The sequence below is a fragment of the Tachypleus tridentatus genome, chromosome 9 (assembly GCF_004210375.1).
Source record: "Tachypleus tridentatus isolate NWPU-2018 chromosome 9, ASM421037v1, whole genome shotgun sequence".
Classification (NCBI taxonomy): domain Eukaryota; kingdom Metazoa; phylum Arthropoda; class Merostomata; order Xiphosura; family Limulidae; genus Tachypleus; species Tachypleus tridentatus.
Genome location: NC_134833.1, coordinates 40,159,904 through 40,181,680, shown reverse-complemented (window position 1 = coordinate 40,181,680; position 21,777 = coordinate 40,159,904). Strand labels below are relative to the sequence as shown.

At 35.2% G+C, this 21,777-nt stretch overlaps 1 protein-coding gene across 2 annotated transcripts in view; it reads right to left on the bottom strand.

Annotated features, from left to right (window-relative positions):
- LOC143225111 (uncharacterized) overlaps nt 1-21,777 on the bottom strand; it is a 63,151-nt gene that overhangs the window by 4,106 nt on the left and 37,268 nt on the right. For both annotated transcript variants that reach the window (XM_076453898.1, XM_076453899.1), the window contains 5 exons: nt 18,677-18,821; nt 17,425-17,538; nt 12,089-12,233; nt 7,381-7,472; nt 2,807-2,903 (listed from right to left, as the gene is read on the bottom strand). In XM_076453898.1, coding sequence (XP_076310013.1) covers nt 2,807-2,903; nt 7,381-7,472; nt 12,089-12,233; nt 17,425-17,538; nt 18,677-18,821 — 593 coding nt within the window. The remainder of the gene's footprint in view (nt 1-2,806; nt 2,904-7,380; nt 7,473-12,088; nt 12,234-17,424; nt 17,539-18,676; nt 18,822-21,777) is intronic.

The following is a 21,777-nucleotide window of genomic DNA, read 5'->3' as shown; positions in this document are numbered from 1 at the left end:
GAATCGAACCCTTGATTTTAGCGTTGTAAATCCGTAGACTTACCGCTATACTAGCAGAAGACCCTTCACTTGTTATTTCTTTTCTTCACTGATGTTACACATTTTGATGAGAATACTAATAGTTCCCAATAAATAAAAGCTACTCGAGGGCTATCTGCGCTAGCCGTACCTAATTTAGCCTGGAGGGAAGGCAGCTAGTCATCACCCCACACCGCCAACTCTTGGCCACTCTTTTACCAACGAATAGTGTGATTGAAAGGGTAAGCATGTTTGGTGGGACGGGAATTCGAACCCGCGACCCTCATATCAGAAGTCACACGCCTTAACCCACCTGGCCATGCCGGACCGATCAATAAAAGTGTTTAAAATGTAGAATATATATTGAACAAAACACATTCTTAAGAGAATAATCCTCTTAATTAGCATATCTTTAACCTACTTTTCTTGTATCTTAAAGCTCAGTGAACGACTTATTAGATATGGTGGTGAAGCCATAATGAAAACCTCATCACTTCCATTAATTCAAACTTTCTTCTACATTACTGTATTTTATAAACACACAAAAAACGCTTTTGGTTGATCTCTAACAATCACAGCTGATCGTGGCTGAAAGGTTAGAGTGACCAGTATAAAAAAACAACAATACGTGGATTCACGGTTTGCGTTCTGTTGCCAAAGCAACATGGTCCGCAAGTTGGGGCCATGGAATGTTTATAAGAGATACGTTCACAACTAATTCCGTCAGGTAAGATTAGCCAGAATTGGTAGCGGGTGAGTGTCTAGGCTTCACTCTACTCTATCACTTCAAAACTATGTAGACTACCCTCTAGTTTTTGTCTGGTATGGCCAGGTGGTTAGGGTACTCGACTCATAATCTGAAGGTTGCGGATTCAAATCCATGTCAATCTACACATGCTCACCTTTTTGGCCGGGAGAACTTTATTATGTGACGGTCAATCCCACTATTTGATGCTAAAAGAATTATCCAAGAGTTGGCGGTGGGTGGTAATGAGAAACTGCACTCTGTCTATTCTTACACTACTAAAGTGGAGACGGCTAGCGCAGATAGCCCTCGTGTAACTTTGCGCGAAAATTCAAAACAAACAGTCTCTCTAGTATATCACTTCAAAACTAAGAAAGGCTATTCGTAGACAGAACTTAATTAATCAAGACATACGGTTGTTTGTCGCACGGTCAAAACAACCTGTAGGACATACTATATCTTTTATTAACAGCAGTTACAGTTTAGCGATTTTCCACCTTCTGTACCCCAGACTGACACATTTTCACTCAGTGTTCTCCACTGCACTCTTACTTCACATACCAAATCACAAGGTAATTCATTGAAAAATATACCACAAATAACATCTCCAATTCTGATAAGAGTTTTTTTCCTATTTTTTCTTCGTGGCACGTAATATTAGTTTAAGCAATTAGCACAAATAATGATGCTTGGTAAGGATGTACCGACTGCATAGGAGTAATTACTAAAAAAGTATATTAATCTAAATTCCATGAAATTACTATAATTGTTTGTTTTTTGCGCAAAGCTACACGAGGGCTATCTGCGCTAGCCCTTTCTAATTTAGCAGTGGTAGACAAAAGGGAAGACAGCTAATCATCCCTATCCACCACCAATTCTTAGACTACTCTTTTACCAACGAATAGTTGGATTGACCGTCACATTATAAAGTCCCCACAACTAAAAGAGCAAGCATGTTTCGTGCAACGGGATTCGAACCCGCGACCCTCAGATCACAAGGCGAGCGCCTTAACCACCTGGCCATGGCATTACTCTAAACAGGCTATTAACACCGTTTCGGAGAGGAAAAACTACCACAATATATTTTGAAGAATTTGGTTGGTTCTGTAAAGTAAAAAATCTGTTCTGAAGAATAGGGTTGCGATCCTAAAGCTAATGTGGGTTACTATCGAATGTCACTTTTTTACTTGTTGCGTATTTACAAAAAGTCGTGATATCTAATAAAAAACACCTTAGGTGTGGACACAATAAGATGAGGCCGAAAAAAAATTGAGCGTGCAACATAAAGGAATGAAGTTTGTTTTTGAATTTCGCGCAAAGCTACACGAGGGCTATCTGCGCTAGCCGTCCCTAATTTAGCAGTGTAAGACTAGAGGGAAGGCAGCTAGTCGTCACCACCCACCGCCAACTCTTGGGCTACTCTTTTACCAACGAAAAGTGGGATTAACCGCACATTATAACGTGCCCACCGCTGAAAGGGCAAGCATCTTTGGTGTGAAGAGGATATTAACAACGGAAAAGTAGATATAACAGTCCTAGTACGGACTGTAAAATTCTCTATATAGGGGAGACCGATGGGAAATTAACAACTTGAATAACAGGACATGGAAATGTTCTACCACATGTTTACCAACATTTTAAAGATATAGAACATTGTAATGAAAACAAGATTGTTTGAATTATTTTTGTCGAAGCTATTTTAATAAAGAAATAAAAACCTATAATAAACAAAACACAAGGAGTAGGTTTATACATATGCTAAGTGAAAGGTTATATTCGTGACGTCATTAACGGGGTAATTTAATGGTCGTGTTTAGTTGTGCTGAGTACCTTATAACGCTATGTTAAATGTGGTAAAACGTTGGTTTTTATTTGACATATTTTGTTCTACACCATTCTAGTTATTTTTTGATTTTTTTAAATGACTAACTCTGCATTTTCTATTAATTAAAAGTAGGTTTGTGTTCACTTTTTTAAATCTAATATGACCACATCACTTATAGAGATAAAAGGCCAGCTGACGGTAAACTATAAATGTCTTACCAAAAATTTCTTCGTTTGTTGGAGGAGGAGCCAGTTCATTTATTGGTACAGGTGTGGGGGCAGGAGGCATCTGTGGTCCCGGTGAAAGAGAATTATTCTAGAAACACAAATATATCATGTGTAACATGGAATAATACTAACGATAATAATATAACTTCCAGAAATAACTATATAACATATGACTAAACAGTACAGTGACCAGTAGTTGGAATATTTTATACAAAATGTCAGATGTACAGTGATTATGATTTCCCAATGCGTGCTACAATATTGACTGTTAAGATCTATCATCACAAAACTTCGATACCAATGTAGTAAATAACATTAACAAGGAATTTAGAATGTTTTATCGTTATTAATGGCCATTTCCCCATATAACATGTTTCTTAAGCATATACATTCTAATACAAAAATGATCAGTTACTACACAACTGAAGTACATAAAGAACGTAATAATGTTTAGTTATCCCATATTTAAAACGAAAATGTCCACATTAACCACGTGGCATTAAGCAAAGAATACAACAACGAACAGTTACTATGTACTCGCATTATATTAAGTTCAGTTACGTTAACAATACACTCCACACTGACCATATGGTATCATAGACAGAACAACAAACTTTTACTCTAGCTGCACTGTATGGTTTTCAATGAACAATACAACAATAACCAATTACTCAGTATTCATTGTATCGTATTAACTTAAAATTATGATAACAATACAGCAATGACCAGTTACTCTACATTGACGCATTGAAACTCCACAGTATTAAGTAAACAATACAACAACAAACAGTTATTCCAGCTACGTTGCATTGTTCTCAATAAATAATACAATATTTACCAGTCTGTACTCATAATATGATATTAAATTAATATTGCATTAACAATACACGAATGATCAATCCACATGAATATTATAACAATGACATGAATTTTCACATTTTAGTTGTAAATATTTTAAGGTTAATGAACAATAGTGACTGCAAATTAACAGTAATTTATATTATTATGGCTGATGTATTTGGAGATTCATCATGCCAATTTTTGGTTTCCATTTATTTAGTAATACAATTCCTACAAACGTATGCTGAATAGAAAGGAGGGAAGACAAGTAAAGCCAATGTAATCTCCGCTCCATAAGTGCTCACTCACATGTCTCTGTGCACTCTGTTGTTGGGCCCCATTTCGATCAATTCTGGATCCATCACTGGTATTAGCATGACATTCAATTATATTACAACTTAAATCAACGCTGAATATGAATCTGACTTGTTAAAATCGTAAAATATCGTTAAAATTTTTCTGCATTTCATAATATTTTATGGTTGTTGTCACCTCAACAATATTCAGCTATGTTTTAGTAATATTGTGTTTACCTCTATAAGAAAAATATGTTGAATTACTTTATTGTGTTTAACACTTCAAGGGATAATAATACTAATAACAAACAATCAACATCTACAGTAATAGTCCCAAACCTTTCACCTCCGACATTTTAGTTAGTCGACACAAATTTTATCAGTTACCACAATGTTTCGTATTCTACACTTAACGTAGAAGTTCATGTTGTACACAAACATATCTAAAATGTGTACATATAAATTAGATAATTCAATATTATAATAAATGAAACTGAGCATGGACACGAGTTTTTCTCCTATTTGCGTTTCAATTAACAACACACACGTCTCCTGGAATATCACGTTTTTATATGTTAATCAATAGCTGTTGTTTTTCTTTATCACCATGTTGCAGTAATACCATATTAAAATATACCCATGCAACTTTCACCTTGAGAAACCTAAAAATAATTTCTTAACGATTGTAAACAAGATGGTAATTCTTAAAACAACTGCACAAAAAGAAAATGGTATTTGTCAAAAATGTCTCCACATGTTTTAAAAGTAGCCTGCCATGGCTTGGTGATTAGAGCGGTGTTCAAATCGCAATTTGAAGGGCGGAGGTTCAAATCCTTTTCCTATCAAAGATGCTCGGTCTTTTAGCCGGGGGGCATTATAATGTGACGGTCATTCCTCCTATTCGTTAGTAAAGAAGTTAAAGAGTAAGCAGTGGGTGGTGATGATTAACTGCCTTTCTTCTAGTCTTACACTGCTATATTAGGAATGGCTAGCGCAGATAGCCCTTATGTAGCTTTGTGCGAAAATCCAAACAAACCAAATCTTTTTTTAAGAATTTGCAGTGGATATTGGAAAATTTTGACAATTTAACAAGAGCTTTAGAAAAAATGACCTTCACTCTCCAGCTAATAATATCAAAACTTTCTATTTCAACCAATGTTTCGTCATTGCGGCTTCATCAGGACTATTAAAATCTTATTATTGTTGTTATCTAGAGAGTAAAAATCTTTCCTAAATATCTGTATAAATTGCTAAGAAACTTATCAGTATATGCGACGTTGAAATTTATATGTATAACAATATGGATATTATCATACGTTGTGGCATCCAGGGTGTGTATAAAGTTGAAGATAAAAGAACAGGCGAAATGGTTCGTTTAACAACATTACACGATTAAAGCCATTGGCCATTTTATGAGGCGCACAAAAGATGCTTTATTTAATAATGTTGTACACTTGCAACCAATGGACAATCTATTAAACACATAAAATGGTTAATTCAACAATTCTGTACAACTGCAAGCGTTGACCACTTTATGAAACACAGAGGATGGTTCTTTTAACAATATTGCACATTTACAGCCATTGGCCACTCCATGCAGCCAATAAAATAGTTTGTTTAATAATGTTGCACAATTGCAACAGTTCACCTCTTTATGGAACGTATAGATAGTTCATTTAACAATGCTGCACAGCTGCAACCGTTGTCCATCTAGTGAAGAACTTGAAAAAGTCATCGGTGAACACTTTAAACATCTTTTATAATTATGTACGCTACCTTCAGCCTTAAACAGACGATAACATACATATTTGTGAACATGTTACTCATGGTGTCAGGTAATCTAAGCCTTGTATCACAAACGTCTGTGGTGTCTTGAGTTATAAATTCAAATTTCTTAACAAACCACCAAGACGTTCAGGAAACGTGTGGTTTTCATTTACTGCAACTACCTTATTAGCTCTTTATGTAATTTCAGTTATAATTATTTAGATTGAGGTAAAAGGTAATTGTGCAGGTTGGTTAAAATAGATAAAGTCCCTTAAAATTTAGTTGTATGTTTTTTCACGTTTTTCAAGGCTGCTAAAAGTTACATATGTGAAGAATAATGAATATTTCTTCGTTTCCGCATTGATAATGGTTTAGATTACCTGAAAAAAATATCTGATAAACCACTTCACAAATCTTAAGAAGAAATATATCCTCCCAAAAGTGGACAACACATGAAACTCGTACTGAACTACCCTTAATGTTTTATTACAAATCTTTTAGAATACAATGAAATTCCTAGTCATTAAGGTAATCACATGGAAATAATCCACGCGATATAAAAGGCTAGTCTCGCACATCCTGGTCAGTTGTTCATAACTTCTTTCAAAGGCAGTTTTTCATTTGGGGTAAAAAACTTAATGTATGTAGTGTAGCAGTCATTAACCAAATTCCAACCATTAACCTAAGCGAGACAGATCAGGAAAGAGTCATAATCATGCTTGGATGTCTTTCTCTATCGAGTGGTAATCTAACTTATAATTACCTAAAGCATAATTTGTACAGCCTGAAGTCCCTTTGTTTTTTAACACAGTAGAGTCCCAAAAAGAAAAATGTGTGGAAGTAGTCGACACAAAGTAACAATAGTAGTGTAGGGCTGGTGTCTAACAGTTACCGCTAGGTGATGAAAAAATATCAATACCATAGTCTCCATAAACAACTTAAACAAACAAAAGGGGTAAATATTTCAACGGCCATAAATTATCTAAAAATGTTTCGCTCGCACAAAAATGATCATCTCAAGAACGGTACGAATATATGCAATGTTCAACAGACTGTCTTTGAGGTTAAGTCAATAATAATGTGAACTATCCGTACAGGCCTGCACACCATCTACACACTAACTGGTATGAGAAAAACACGTGAAATTCTCAATCCCATTACGAGTGTAGTTGGCCCATCTTTCATTCTAATGGACGAAAACCTCACTTGACGTGAGCCCGATTCAATATATCTGGAACACATACTGTTCTGAACGGTGCTCGGTGAAACATTATACGTTGTCAGAGAGGAGACAAGTAGCGCTCTTTACTGGAAGGAATTTTATTTGTTAAACCCTGAGTTTTCAAAAAACAAACAAAACGGAAACGTATAATTGTTATTGTGGAAAAAAAATTCTGCAAAGGCCAACCACCTACATCCTACACACTGGTCTCTGTTGAAATTTTATATCAATAAACAGTGCTTGCTGTACGCTTTCTGATTTTAGGCTGCAATTTTAGCAATCGTTATATAACAATAATACAGAGTAAGAAATGAATATCATTTCCAACATGAAATAAATTAAACAGCTTAAATATCTACATTCTCCATGAAAATGTTTAAAAAATTCCACACTGAAAACGGTTGTCTTATAGGTTAAACAACAAAGTGTCATAATCTTACTTGTTCTTCTGGGTTGTCCGCCTCAAAGAGCTGCGCCACCTGTTCATCAGCTGCTGCGTCGTCTTCTATAACGTCTGCGTCAGCCACTATAACTACAAAACATCAAAATATTGTAGCATAGCAACGGACAGTGTAATCTCTTGTTACGTAAGGAGAAAAAATCTTACCACGTCTTTCCATTGTGTGTCTCACTAAAACCTTTGACGAAGCTCGCAATTATGACCAACGAAATTAAAAAATAGTAACGTTTTATTGACTAGAGACATGGACAAGAAATCAGTAAGCACACATGAATACATATGTATTGTGTGGAAGAATTTACGTTTGTGATTTATTTTCAAAAGCTTGACCTACATCGTGCGCAGCAATCGAATTATATTTTACTTTTTTACTAGATATTTTAGAACGTTTTGACTGTAAGAACTTTTGACATTTCCACTTCTCCATAAATATTAAGTTGCAGCTGTCTTTGCGCATCATACACAACTTATATTTACTTACACACGAAGTTGTCTGCGTACAATAGAACACGTTCAACCTTCTTGTCTAAGGTATACCATTTAAGGGGCGATGAGATGAAAAATGGATTAATTACGTCACTATTATTTAATGTGTTGTCACATAACTTGACTCTGTATATTTGAATGTGTTATTAGTTTAATGATCTCAGTGGATAATTATGAGGATATAAACTTTAATATAAAATGCCTGTGATACCACATGTTCAATAATGTAATTATGGTTGATCGATAATACCAGCCAGTACCACGGAAGTAATAATAAACCAGAACAAACATAGACATAATACACTGATGCTCCCGAATTCTCTAAGCAAAAACTGTAAAACGTAATAATAATTGAACAATTTCGAGATAAATCTAACAGAATATTGTTGACCATGTTATGAGCATGGTCCATTCAAATTACTTTTGAAATTAAGAATTTTAGAATTTCTTTTCATACAGGTTACATTACAGACCAACCATTTCTCATTTGTTTAATGTGTAGAGTTTTAGTTTTAAGAAGATGGCATTTTAAATATATCTGGAGCAACCTAACATCTTTATTATCATGTGTACAAAAACATGCATCTAGAAGACATGAAGATAGAAAACATTATACTTGCGAGGGAAAAACATGACAATAACTAATAACTAACAGCAATCTATTGCTACACTTCATGCTGTTTCTTCACATACAGTAAAATATTTATCCTAACTTAAAAACATAACAAAATCAACTTAGTAAGAGCTCTGATCAGCATTAGATTAGATACATATTGTATGAAATGAGCTATTAACATTCTTATACGACTCTGATACATGCATTTCAAATTAGAAGTTTGTTATAAATTCGATGAATTGTAAATACGATGAAATGAACTGGGAATTCATTTAAATTACGAATATTTGAGGCACCATTAATAGTTAAACTATTACGTTGTTACGATATTCCATAAAAAAGAACAAGTAAACTAGTTAATCTTCCAGTCCTTCGTATAGAACATAAAACTGTTACTTGTAACTTTGGTTCTATGAGATCAGATACCAGAAGAAAATAAATGAAATGTAAAAAATGCATACAAAACTTTATTATTCATACAATGATATAAGGTGTCATACGTCTCTTAAATTTACTGATACACATGCGAAACTGGCTCTCAAACACTGAACGTCTTTAGATTAAATATACTAAACCAGTGGTTCCCAACCAGGGGTGCGAGATAGCGTTCCAGGAAATGCGAGATAACAATTTTTTTTTGTTTATATGAAGGGTACTGGAACAATAAACAGGAACAAAAGAGTCATTAAATTTAAATTGGTTTATGAACATTTTAAATTTAAAGAAATTTCATTTCATGCATGGATGAATTTTTTTTTTTGTAGGCCATGTATGGTTTATGCAACTTTTAGTTTGTTGTAATATTTCTTCTTTTCCAAAAGTTTCGTTTTTGTTTATATATCATTAAAAACTAATTATAAAAATTTGTTTTGGACACCTTCACCTCTATTCTTAAATAAATAATTACTGTGAGGGATGCGAGAACATATTAACATTTTTTAGGGGTGCGGGGCATAAAAAAGGTTGGGAAAAATCTCCAAAATGGACGATTCGACATCGTATACCAATTTTAATAAAGCTTATACTAAGGAAAATAGTTATATTCCTAAGTTAGACTTGCTGTTGGAAGTCCAAGACGAATATCATCCACATCATTAAGAAAATTTGGGAACTTTCAAGATACTTTAAACTGAGTTTAACTTTATTATATTATTTACTAATATAACACTACCGGTGTTATTATAAAAGCGCATTCTTTACAGTTTGGTCTCAACATACGGTGCAGCCTTCATGAATATCCACACGTTCTCTCGTGCCTAAGCATGCATAAAGATGATCATATGGAAGAAAGTCGACAGCTTTGAAAGCGAAGATAGCCATAACCTAACTAGGAAAATCAACCAAACGTCTTTACACCACGAATAAAGGGAAGTTATGGCTGTTACTGTTATAGCTACCTTTTCAGTCTATGTTGCTACATCGCATATTTCGAATGGTATCGTTACACCGTGCACATTTATTTATATTAAATAAAACCACTACTTCCAAGGGAGGTTTACTCGTGAAAATTCATGGAAAGATACAACTACCTAAAAATGTTGTAGTTCTTATTCTGAGCAACCATTTACATGTGGTAGTAAATCCATGGAGCCAATCTTGAAAGTCCCCCCCCCAATAAAAAGTAAAGAAACTTGGTTCCCATTAAAAGGATTTATTACGGTAATTTCAAACATATAAGCTTAGAAACTTGTTTTAAACGAACCTTCACATGCTCATATCAATTTTCATTTAAATCTGCGATAACAGTCCTTACATCACCCCAGATTTAATTATTTCAAAAATCTGAATTTAAGTTACTACCCTGAACAGATCCTTATATGTTAAGCCTATCTTCAACTAAATCTGTCCTCTCTAAAACGCAAACTCCTTTCAATCCTATTTCTAGAAGTGTACTCACGTCTGCCTTAGAGGTTTTGGGTGTTTCGTTTTCATATTCTATGAGGAATTCAAAGCCCAAATACCAAATTTCAAACTCTGCCTGACCTGACCTTCACCTTCTCTAAAGAATATATGAACAAATGTAAGATCATTCTCTTCATAAAGCGAACAAGTCTTTGCACTGTAGTCGCTTTCTAAATTGGATGACCAAACGATATTAACAATTATATTGGATATATGGACCATAACAATCTTCATCCTCTTGGATGACTGTCCCCTGCTGGGACGGTGTTAAGCCTACAGATTTAAAACGTTAAAATCAGGGATTCGATTCCCCTCGGTGGACACAGCAGACAGCCCATGTGGTTTTGGTATAAGAAAACACAAACACTAAATGATTACGTTAATACTATGACAACGAAAGCTAAAATTAAGGTTAACACAAAACATGTTTTATAATTATATATACATATAAGCAAACTAAACTGAACTCAGTATATGATTTCATAAACTTAGGTATAAAAAAATTATAAAAGTATTAACCTGCAAAAGAAACGCCACATCACACTGAGTTCTACAAATATTTACAAAATTTATAACTGTAAAATAAAATTCATAAATGTCATTAGTATTCGGTCTGTGATAATATGTGAAGTTCAACAGTTTTAAGGACCTCACACACTTTGCGAACTATGCTGGCTGACAAATGAAAAGTTGACCGATTTTTAACCCTTGTCCAAGGCTTGGCATGACCAGGTGGTTAAGGCACTCAACTTGTAATCTGAGGGTCGCGGGTTTGAATCCCCGCCACACCAAACATACTCGCCCTTTCAGCCATGGGGGCGTCATAATGTGATGGTCTGTTCCATTCGTTGGTAAAAGAGCAGCCCAAGAGTTGACTTGACGGTGGGTGGGGATGACTAGCTGCCTTCTCTCTAGTTTTACACTGCTAAATTAGGGATGGCTAGCGCAGATAGCCCTCGAGCAGCTTTGAGCGAAAATTCAAACTAAACCCTTGTCCAACAAACCTTAATGTAACCATTTCTGGAACCTGCAGAAAAGTATCTTTGTACCAAAATTCTGTGTAAATTGGTCATAAAAAAACGACCGAGTAACTGACTACAAACCCTCCCAAATTATGCTTTGTGTGAGTTCTGACCCTCTAAAATATCAAAATAGGCACCTCCAACGCTTTGATGTGTCAATGTGTTTTGCGCGTGAAAATCAATATTTGTGCCAACTTTCATCTTTATGACCGCAGAGCTGCCAAAATTATACATTTGGGGTTGTAAAACTTTTATAAGATCTAAAAGATCTAAAAAAAAAAAAGCTCTCTGGACGTTTCTTACCAAGATGAGTTCTAACTGATTATGGCTTTCTTTGAATTATGTCTTGTAACTGCATAGCATAACATTTATTCGTCATTTTCATTTCATATTCTCAAAATAAAATTTTTGAAAAAACATTTTAGACATAGGGCATTACTCATTGTGTAAGTCTTTCAAAATCTATAACCAAAATTAACACCTGCCAGCTAAATTTGTGACTCATAGTAGTATTCTACGATATATATATATTACTAAACGATATACAAAACTACTGCATAACACTATCTTAAGGTCTGCTGTACTGTTCCCACATCTAATTATGGTTTAAACACGTCACAAATTACGTTTAATCAGTTCTGAGAAACATAACAGATAATTACCCGGATCAACATCAACATCTTTGCCAGTCATCTCCTTTACTTTTTTCCGAATGAGTCGAATTCGTTCTCGGCGAAGTTCGAGAGTTTTCGTCTTACACGTTTCGGTTATGCGATTCAAATCTTGAGCGATGGTTGTGTTCAATACCTGTGAAAACAAACACATAATAAGCAAATCCTTGTTGCCTAAATACCATTTATTACAGTTAATAAATAATTAAACATTAACGCTCAACTTTCAAGAGAAAATGAATTAATTTATCGGAATTTTCAAACTCCATACACAAATTTCTTCCTAAATCAATTATTTACTTAACATTTAAGAATTTTTCATACCACATTGAATAAATACAAAGAAATGGCAGCTAAAATACAAATTACAACCTTGAAATGTAAAATAAAGCAAAGCATCAAATGATCAAAAGTATTCAAAGGTGATATTTCAATATCAAATTATAACCTTCTAACCCTTCTAACTTAACACAAGCTACTTGTAAGAAAACGAATTTCTGGTCAGGGCGATTGAGTCGTACTCTGAGGGTGGCAGATTCAAGCCTCTGTCACATACATTCAGCTGAGGAGGCGTTATAATTTAACAGTCAATACCACTTTTCGCTTGTGAAAGAGTACCCTAAAAAACTGGCAGTAAATTGTGTTTACTTGTTTCATACCTTCTAGGCCAGGCCCTTCTAGATTTCGACTCGTAATACGATGGTTGCGGGTTCGAATCTCCATCGCACTAAACATGCTCGCCCTCTGAGCTGTGAGGGCGTTATAATGTGTCGATCAATCCCGCTATTTGTTGGTAAAAGAGTAGCCCAAGAGTTGGCGATGGGTGGTCATAACTAGATGCCTTCTCTCTAGTCTTACACTGCAAAATTAGGGGTACGGCTAGCGCAGATAGCTCTCGTGTAGCTTTGCGCGAAATAAAAAAAAATCATTCCTTTTAATCGATCACATCTAAACTAGGGGCAACTATCGTAGATAGTCCTGGAGTCGCTTCTCATGAAATTCAATCAAACTCCTTGACCAACAAGGCGTATATGAACCTTTTAAACACGTTATTTTCTATTTCATTAACTGAATAATCAGAAAAATGCGGTCCGGTAGGAATAGGTGGTTTGGGCGTCCGATTCGCAATCTTAGGACTATGGGATCGAATCCCCGTCACACCAAACATGCTCGCCCCTTCGGTCGTGGGGGCGTTATAATGTAATGGTCAATTCCACTCTTCGTTGATAAAAGAGTAGCTCAAGAGTTGGCGGTGGATGGTGATGAATAGCTGCCTTACCTGTAGTCTTACACTGCTAAATTAGGGACAGCTATCGCAAATAGCCCTCGTGTAGCTTTAGGGAAAATATGTATGGATGCCTGTTTGTTTGTCTTGTTTTCTGAACTTTGCCCAAAGCTGCACAAGGGCTACCTGTGCTAGCTAGCTATTTATTGTTTTCACCTCAATATTTAGACCAAGTTAATATTATCTTCAATACCAAGAGCTAGGCGTAACCTAGTGGTTAGCACGCCAGACTATAGATGTAAAGGTCCAATACTTGACCCCGCAATATCTTGTTAATTTTCAGTGTCGGATTCAGAGAAGGACCCATGAGGCCTGAGACACCCCTTTTGGGGAACAATAAAAACAATTTTACGTGCAAATATTCATTTTATATATTTGGAGGCTCATCATGCCCATGTTTGGTTTGCAATCATTTGTTAAGCCAATTCCTGAACAGATAGGAGGGAAGGCTGGTGAAACCAGCATTACCTGCAAATCGCCGATAAGAGCTAGCTCGCGGGTTTCTTCGCTCCCTGTTGTTGGATCCTATCTTTCAATCAACTATAGATCCACCACTGATTTCAATGTAAAAGGTAACAGCTAAATCTTTTCTTCAATTAACAGTGGATTTTTTTTTTTTAATGTGACGAGAGCTCCTGATTAAATGACCCTCATCTGGTCAATAGTTTTAGATTAGGTAAGATTCATTTGTTACTAAGTACAAAGCTATCTGTGCTATATCTACAGCATGTATCAAAACCTGATTTTTACCATCGTAAATGGGAACAATAGAGACATAAGGTGCGGTTAAAGTTGAAAATACCAAAATGCTAAATACAGTCCTAACACGTGCAGTAAAAGATCGAATATGAAGAGAACATCTAATGTACATTTGGAAATTCCTTCAGCTGAACAATTAAATGAAGAATTTTCTTTCGTAGTTGGCACCCAGTTGCATAACGGTATGTCTGCGGACTCACACTGTTAAACTGTGTAGCTTTGTGCTTAATTCTAAACAAACAAACTTTTGCAAAAAAGATTAAATGTATTAGAAGTAATATGAAGGTTATATGAGTGTATAATTACGTAGTGTGTCTTTTCTAATTTTTGACTTCTTGTCTGTTTTGGCTTTTGCATTTTCATATCCTAAATGTCGGTACGACGCTTTATTAAAAGTTGCTCACCGAGCTACGAAAATAAGAGTAACTCTGACATCCGAAATGCTTTATTTTACACCAAGTGCCATTTCTGACAACTTCCTTCATCATATATGTGACCCTCCAGTAATACAGTGGTATGTCTGCGGACTTACTACGCTAGAGTCCGGTTTTCGATATCCGTGGTGGGCAGAGTACAGATAACCCATTGTGGAGCTTTGCGTTTAATCACAAACAAACAAGTCGTATATGTGTTTTGGCCATTTTACACACATGTAAGGGTTACGAGCCCTAACCCTCGTTCTCATGTACACTTTGTATCATAAGATGTTTTTACGAAGTTCTTCAATCTAGAAATAAAGCACAAGTAACAGAAACGCTGTTCTTAATTACTTTTTATGTGCATTTTTTAGCTTTCTATCTGATTTCAAATGTTTCATACAACGTTTCTTATCGTTCCTTTAAAACTAGTTTAACGAACGGAAAAAAGTGAAAATATCACATCAAGTATTTCATGGATAAATGCCACAAAAGATGGAATTCGAAGAGACCGTCAAAATGCTATCTGCTTTGTCTTTCATACAATCGTTTATCTATAATAATAAAATGGCGTGTCTGTGTGTGTGTGTGTGACCGCCATAGCTCCATGAAAAATGAACTTAGAAACCTGAGTTTTTGTCCACATACTAAATTGACCATGATGGAGTACAACTGGTGATTTTTATCCACGTGTATGGGGCATGCGCATACGCATCTTTCTGTGACGTAAGCAAGCAATAAAGATCACACAGAAATAATATGTAACTGCCATAGCTCCAAGAACTAAGAACCTAGAAACTTGATCCTGGATATTATTATTTATTTACGGGCGTATGCGTATGCATTTTTTATGTGAAAAACAAATAAAAAAGAAATATTCATGTGCATGAGTGTGCGCATTGTGTATCTATATGTGTGTGTATGTATCTGTCATGGTTCCAAGAAGAAAGAACTTAGAAACCAGAAATTTTGCACCCATACTAAGTGGTCAATGAGGGTGTGCACCTGGGTATTACTCATCTTATCCACGTGCTTGCGTGCATTATTTTAATGAGGCTAGCTAGTAAAAACCAAGATAGAAAAGAAATGGTTCTTCATATAACAACTACTGATATATATAGAGGAGCCAGCGCATTTTGGTAACAATGTATTCCAACAACGTTTTCTATGTTATGTTGCTTACCAACAAAAGTATATAGGTAATGCTTTTAAGCTACACTACGTTAAGAATACACACAATGGCGTAGTAATATCGAATATATCAACCTAATAACTCGGGAAAAGCGAGTGCTATTTTTCTTTTACAATGCTGTTATATTCTTTTTTCACTGTTGTTGTTAATACTGTGACGCTCAATAACATATGGCGTTCATACTGTTGTAATTTCTAATTTATTTTATACAGAAATTTTAAACCCCGAAAAAAGCTTGCTTGATTGAAGGGTCACTAGATAAAGGACAGACATGTTTTACATTGTAAGTTGTTTTACTTAACTTTCACCCTCATTAGAAAGCAACAAAAATCTTCACCATGTTTTCTTAGTACAGTATTATATAAAAGTCTGTTTATATCATTTCACACTCTGAAATGTTGTTGTTTTTCTTACAACAAAGCGACTTGAGCCAGGGCCTGGCATGACCTGGTGGTTAGGATTTTCAACTCGTACTCTGAAGGTGTAGGTTTGAATTCCCGTCACACCAAACTGTGATAGCTCTCCTTTGGTTTGGTTTTTGAATTCTTCGTAAAGCTATACGAGGGCTAGCCATCCCTAATTTAGCAGTGTAAGATTAGAGGGAAGACACATAGTCATCACCAGCCACCGCCAACTTTTGGGCTACTCTTTTACCAATGAATAATGGGATTGATCGTCCCATTATAGCGTCCCCACGACTGAAAGGGTTAGCATTTTTTTTGTGTGACGAGAATTCGAACCTGCAATCCTCGGATTACGAGACAACTCGCGTATAGCTCTGCGTGAAATTCAGAACAAACACACTGAGCTATCTACTCTGTTTACCATGGGCCTCACATGACCAGGTGAGTTAAGGCGCTCGACTCCTCGTTGCACCAAACATGCTCGCTTTCCCAGCCGTGGGGGCGTTATAATGTGAAGGTCAATCCCACTATTCGTTGGTAAAAGAGTAGCCCAAGAGTTGGCAGTGGGTGGTGATGACTAGCTACCTTCTCTCTAATCTTACACTGCTAAATTAGTGACGGCTAGCGCAGATAGCCCTCGTGTAGCTTTGCGCAGAATTCAAAAACCAAACAAACAAACTTAAAGTTTACAACACTTCAAATATAATGTTTTCTAAGGATTAACATTTAGTTGTTAGTGTTTTAGAATTAAGCACGAAGCTACAGAATGAGCTATTGGTGCTCTGCCCACCACGAATATCGAAATCCAGTTTTTAGAGTTGTAATTCCGTAGACATACCGCTGTGCTACTTGAGATAATTAACATTCAAAGAAAACAAACCAAGGGACAACTCCAACAAACCTGTGTTCTTTATAACCTAAGTGTGCTTCGAATTTAACGCTTCTTGTGTAATCTGAGGAAGTACTTTTTTCTGGAATTTTCTTTTTGTATTTAAACATTTCTGAGTGCTGACGTTTACCAAATGAGCTTGACTGTATACAATAAAATTCACTCTGAAATGTTCCGACTTTTTCACATTTTGAGATATTTTTTCACCTCTGTGAAAAATAATATAAATTTACCTTTTTTGTCCTCTTCTTTTAAATATTTAAATATACTTCCACATAAATATAGTTTTCATATTATGCAATTATTACCATACGACATTTTTATTTAATATTATATTATTTCAATTTAACAACGTTTTTATACCTAACCTGATTAATTTTACCTGTTCAAACCATTGACGTAGTGCACTTGAACGTCGGTAGGTGGTGTCATAGCACGCCAAAGCATGCTCATGTCTCTCGTCAGTTTGAATATCTGTAAAAATATTGGAAACTGCCTGAAAAAGAGAGCACAGTAAAGCTGACATTAGAAATAACATAAAAAAGGCAAAAACTACGAAAGTAACTTGTTTTTGAAAAGTAAAACGTAAACAATTTATTTATACAGCCGAACTGAAATGTGTGATATTACTAGGTGAGGGATAGATTGATTCAAACATGTCGAATATTGCCACAAGCTGTTTTTATTTCGATTTTATTTGACTTATCGTTTCACATTTCACGTTTATAAAGAAAGAAATTACATTAATTTATCTCATAATTCTACGTAGAGTAGAATATAATTAAAATAAATCATGTTCTATAAGAATTGAAATTGCGTTAGTCGACGACGTCCACATAAGAGAACCCAAAAAATGTGCTTTACGAGAAGTTACGTTTATAGACGTAACTTACACTATTGTAGCATAAACCTAAGTTATCCATAACTGTAATTCATATTAAGTTTATATTAATTAAGTGAGCAAACATAAAACTGTTTGAATAATGACCTCTGATCATAATTTTTCTAAACCAATATGGTGCGGTAGTTTCTTTTGTAACCCTTAATTTTCTCAAAGTTAATCACTTTGATGTTTGAAAATATATATAACACTGACCACAAGTGCATAGTTTCAAGTATAAAATTAAACACGAGATATTTCCTCCTATAATAATGCTTACACATTAGATAAATAAAAGACCTCAGTTCTCCATATCATCTCTAAATGGCAGTACTTTGGTGTCTCGCAATAATGACATTAGAAATTAGATGACATTTCTTTGTAAGAATATAATCCTGCACATGCTCAGAAAGAGGTGGTTTATATCATTAAACATGCACAAAGAGTTTAAAATAGGAGTGGCTATCTGCTATGTTCACGGCGGGGGAATCGAACTTCGCAATTTAGCGTAGTAAGTATGTGGATTTGCCGCTGCCCCACCGGTATACGTCATTATGCCAGATCAACCGTAGCAGAAGAAAGTGTTTAATTTCTATTCGAATCCCGTTTCTGGCGGTTTTCTTTTCTTACAAATAGGAAGCATTTTTTTTTGTTCTGTTTTTCTATGCATAATTTTACGTAGTAAAGTTTTTGTTAAAACATAACATAAATAAATAAAATATCACGACGCATACTATGGAATTTTAATTATTACCTTTTCCAGCGTGTCCACTTCTTCCTCTGAACAGTAGGGAAAAACAACATTAGGAAGATAACGTTGCGCCCCCTGCAGATTCTGGATGGCAGCTACTAGGTTGTTTCGGGTCTCGGCGGCACACGAGTAACGCTGCTCAAATTCGCTATCAAAAAATACCAAAAATGTCATTCAAAATTTATATTTTTAATACATATCTAAGCTGTAAATAGACAAGTTGATACAAATATTCGAAGTAAATAATTCAGTTGATATACTAAAGAAACTAAAACATGCCCTAGATGAAATAGACAACATATCTTAGAGGTAGATGTTATGTTTCTTCGAAAATGCTTTATATTTGTCTAGCTGTACCTGATTTAAATCATTAGTGACCTCGTGCCTATTACTTAACATATTTCACTAAAGAGGCCTACTTTCAATATGGCCAACGTTTAGGAGCGTGTTCCAGGTTACGTACACAATCATTGATGTGAGTTTGGAATAATATCTTTATTTAATTATAAATACAACGTAGACAGGTTATCTAGCGAACTTCATTTGATATTTTCACTAGAAGTGTTCTCTAATCAAACCTGAAAATTACAGTCGCAACACTCTGTACCCACCTTTCCAACCTTAAATCTGCTGGACATGAATAAAAAGTGTGAGTAAGCTAATGTGCCTTCATCCAAGTGTATGCTTACCTCTATTAAAAGCAATTTTTACTTCTCCACGCAACTACTAAAGAAACATTTATTGTCTTTTGTGATTTGCTGAGCTATTAATTATTTTGCCTGTGTATGAGGAATGCAGTAATTCAATATTTCATCCAACTATACGTTCCTTTGTGTGATTAGAGCTTTGGATTAGTAATCGAAAGATATTGCGTGACATCAAAGTTTGCTCGTGCGTAACCGTTTACGTCCTCTAACTAACCAAATATTATGACTTGTGGTTAGTGCTTTGGATTTGTAATCAAAGACTGCTCGTGTTTAATCGTTAACATCCTTAAACAGGACACTTTAACTTACCGGAGTTGTTTCAGTCCATCAATCTAGCACTATACTTGGTGACATTTAATAGGTGGGAGTTAAGTATCGCCTCATGATTCCTCTTAGTAAGCACGGTTTAACTATTTAACTTTAACGTGTTCTTTAACTGTATGTTTTACGCTGGTTTGAAGATGTCTACATCCTACGTAGTGTACAGGAAACGATGACAAACTACTTCCTGTTTGGTGTAAAATGCGCGAGTGAAAATAATTTCATAGCAAAATCAGTCATAGTGAGTAGTATCAGATGTCAAGAGATCGCTCGGTGGTAAGATTTCTATAATATTATCTCGTCTAGCCTAAATTGAAGGTGAAGCATCAGTATAACATAGAAATATAAGTTATTTTTACATGTATAAGCGGAAGTAATTGTTAGCAGTACACAACACATACGCAAGGAACGAGAAAAAGAACATATAAAACTACAAATCTGGTTCATAGCCATGGTGGACACAAAACAGATGACCTGGCATGGCCAGGTGGTTAAGGCACTCGAATCGTAATTCGAGGGTCGCGGGTTCGAATTCCCGTCACACCAAACATGCTCAACCTTTCAGTCGTGGAGGCGTTATAAGTGACGATCAATTCCACTATTCGTTAGTAAAAGAGTAGCTCAAGAGTTGGCGATGGGTGGTGAGAACTAGCTGCCTTCCCTCATGTCTTACACTGTTAAATTAGAGACTGGTAGCGCAGATAGCCCAAGCGTAGCTTTGCGCGAAATTCAAAACCAAATCAAACTAAAAAACAGACAGGCCATCGTTTACCTTTTTCTTAACAACAAATAAAAATAACTTCTCAGGGTATAATGTTATTGATGATCTGTAATAAAACATTCAAACATCGTTTTTCAACTAAACATAAATAATACAAGTTAAATATATATATTTTTCAAATATAGAAGTATATAATATAATCCATGTATATTAAAATGCTTAAAAATAAATAAAATTAAAGTTTATCCTATATACTTTCCTTTTTCAAATAAAATGCTATTATAATTATATTTTCTGTTATTATTATAGAAATACAGTTTATTTATTCTGTAATTTCATACCCTTATCACAGATGTAAATAACACAAGATTAGCCAGTTACTATTCTTCATTATTGAGGGGCATGTGCACATGCGTCTGCCATTGCTATGTGTTGTAGTTCGTACTAAGAGTGGCAGTTGTCCGCCCAAATCACGATCCAAATAACGAAAGGAACAGTGCTATGTCATAAACGTTTATACTTACCATAACTAAGAGTAGAAGAGAGATAGTGTTACCTTGCACAAGTAAGTAAATCTTTTTTCCCCATAATATATTACAGTGGGATGCATCGCCATGTACATAATTGCGCCATCGAATTGGCATGGATGTTTACATCAACAGTACTGTGGAAAAGTGTTAGAACAAAGTCAAAACTTAGACATCAGATTATTTGCAAAGAACAATTGAAAGTAAATCACAGGCCAAACATTAAAATTTTTATTAACCTTCATATTTAGTACAACAGAAACTCACTGGAAGTGATTGAGTTCAGCAAACAGTTAATATTTCTAAATGTTTCTAATACACTCCCATAAAGTTTCTTTGGAAGTAACTTCCGATTTGTAAAGTTTTTGATCCATCAAATACCAGATCTGTTCAGTTTGGTTGAGATCATGTAATGACTCCAGCAGCTTCTTTCATAGCTGAGCTGTTTCTGTATAGTGTTTGGGGTCATTACCTTCTTATGTATGTAGGAATTCTAAAAGAATTCCTGGCTCATTCAGTTGTCAACAAGGATCAGTTACTCATTACCATAGTGCTAAAATTTACATTATGTAATGGCATGGAATAATTCGTCCCATAAAATGAAAAGGTAATCTGGTTTGGAGTTAAGCACAAAGCTACACAAAGGGGTATCTGTGCTCTGCCTACCACAGGTATCCAAACCCTGTTTCTAGCTGTGTGAGTTCGCAGACATATCGCTATCACACTGGGAGGCTAAAACGGAAAGAATGACAATATATTATCTTGTTCTAACACTTTTGCACAGTACTGTAATTTCAAAATATATACGCGAGTCTTTTTTTTAGAAAG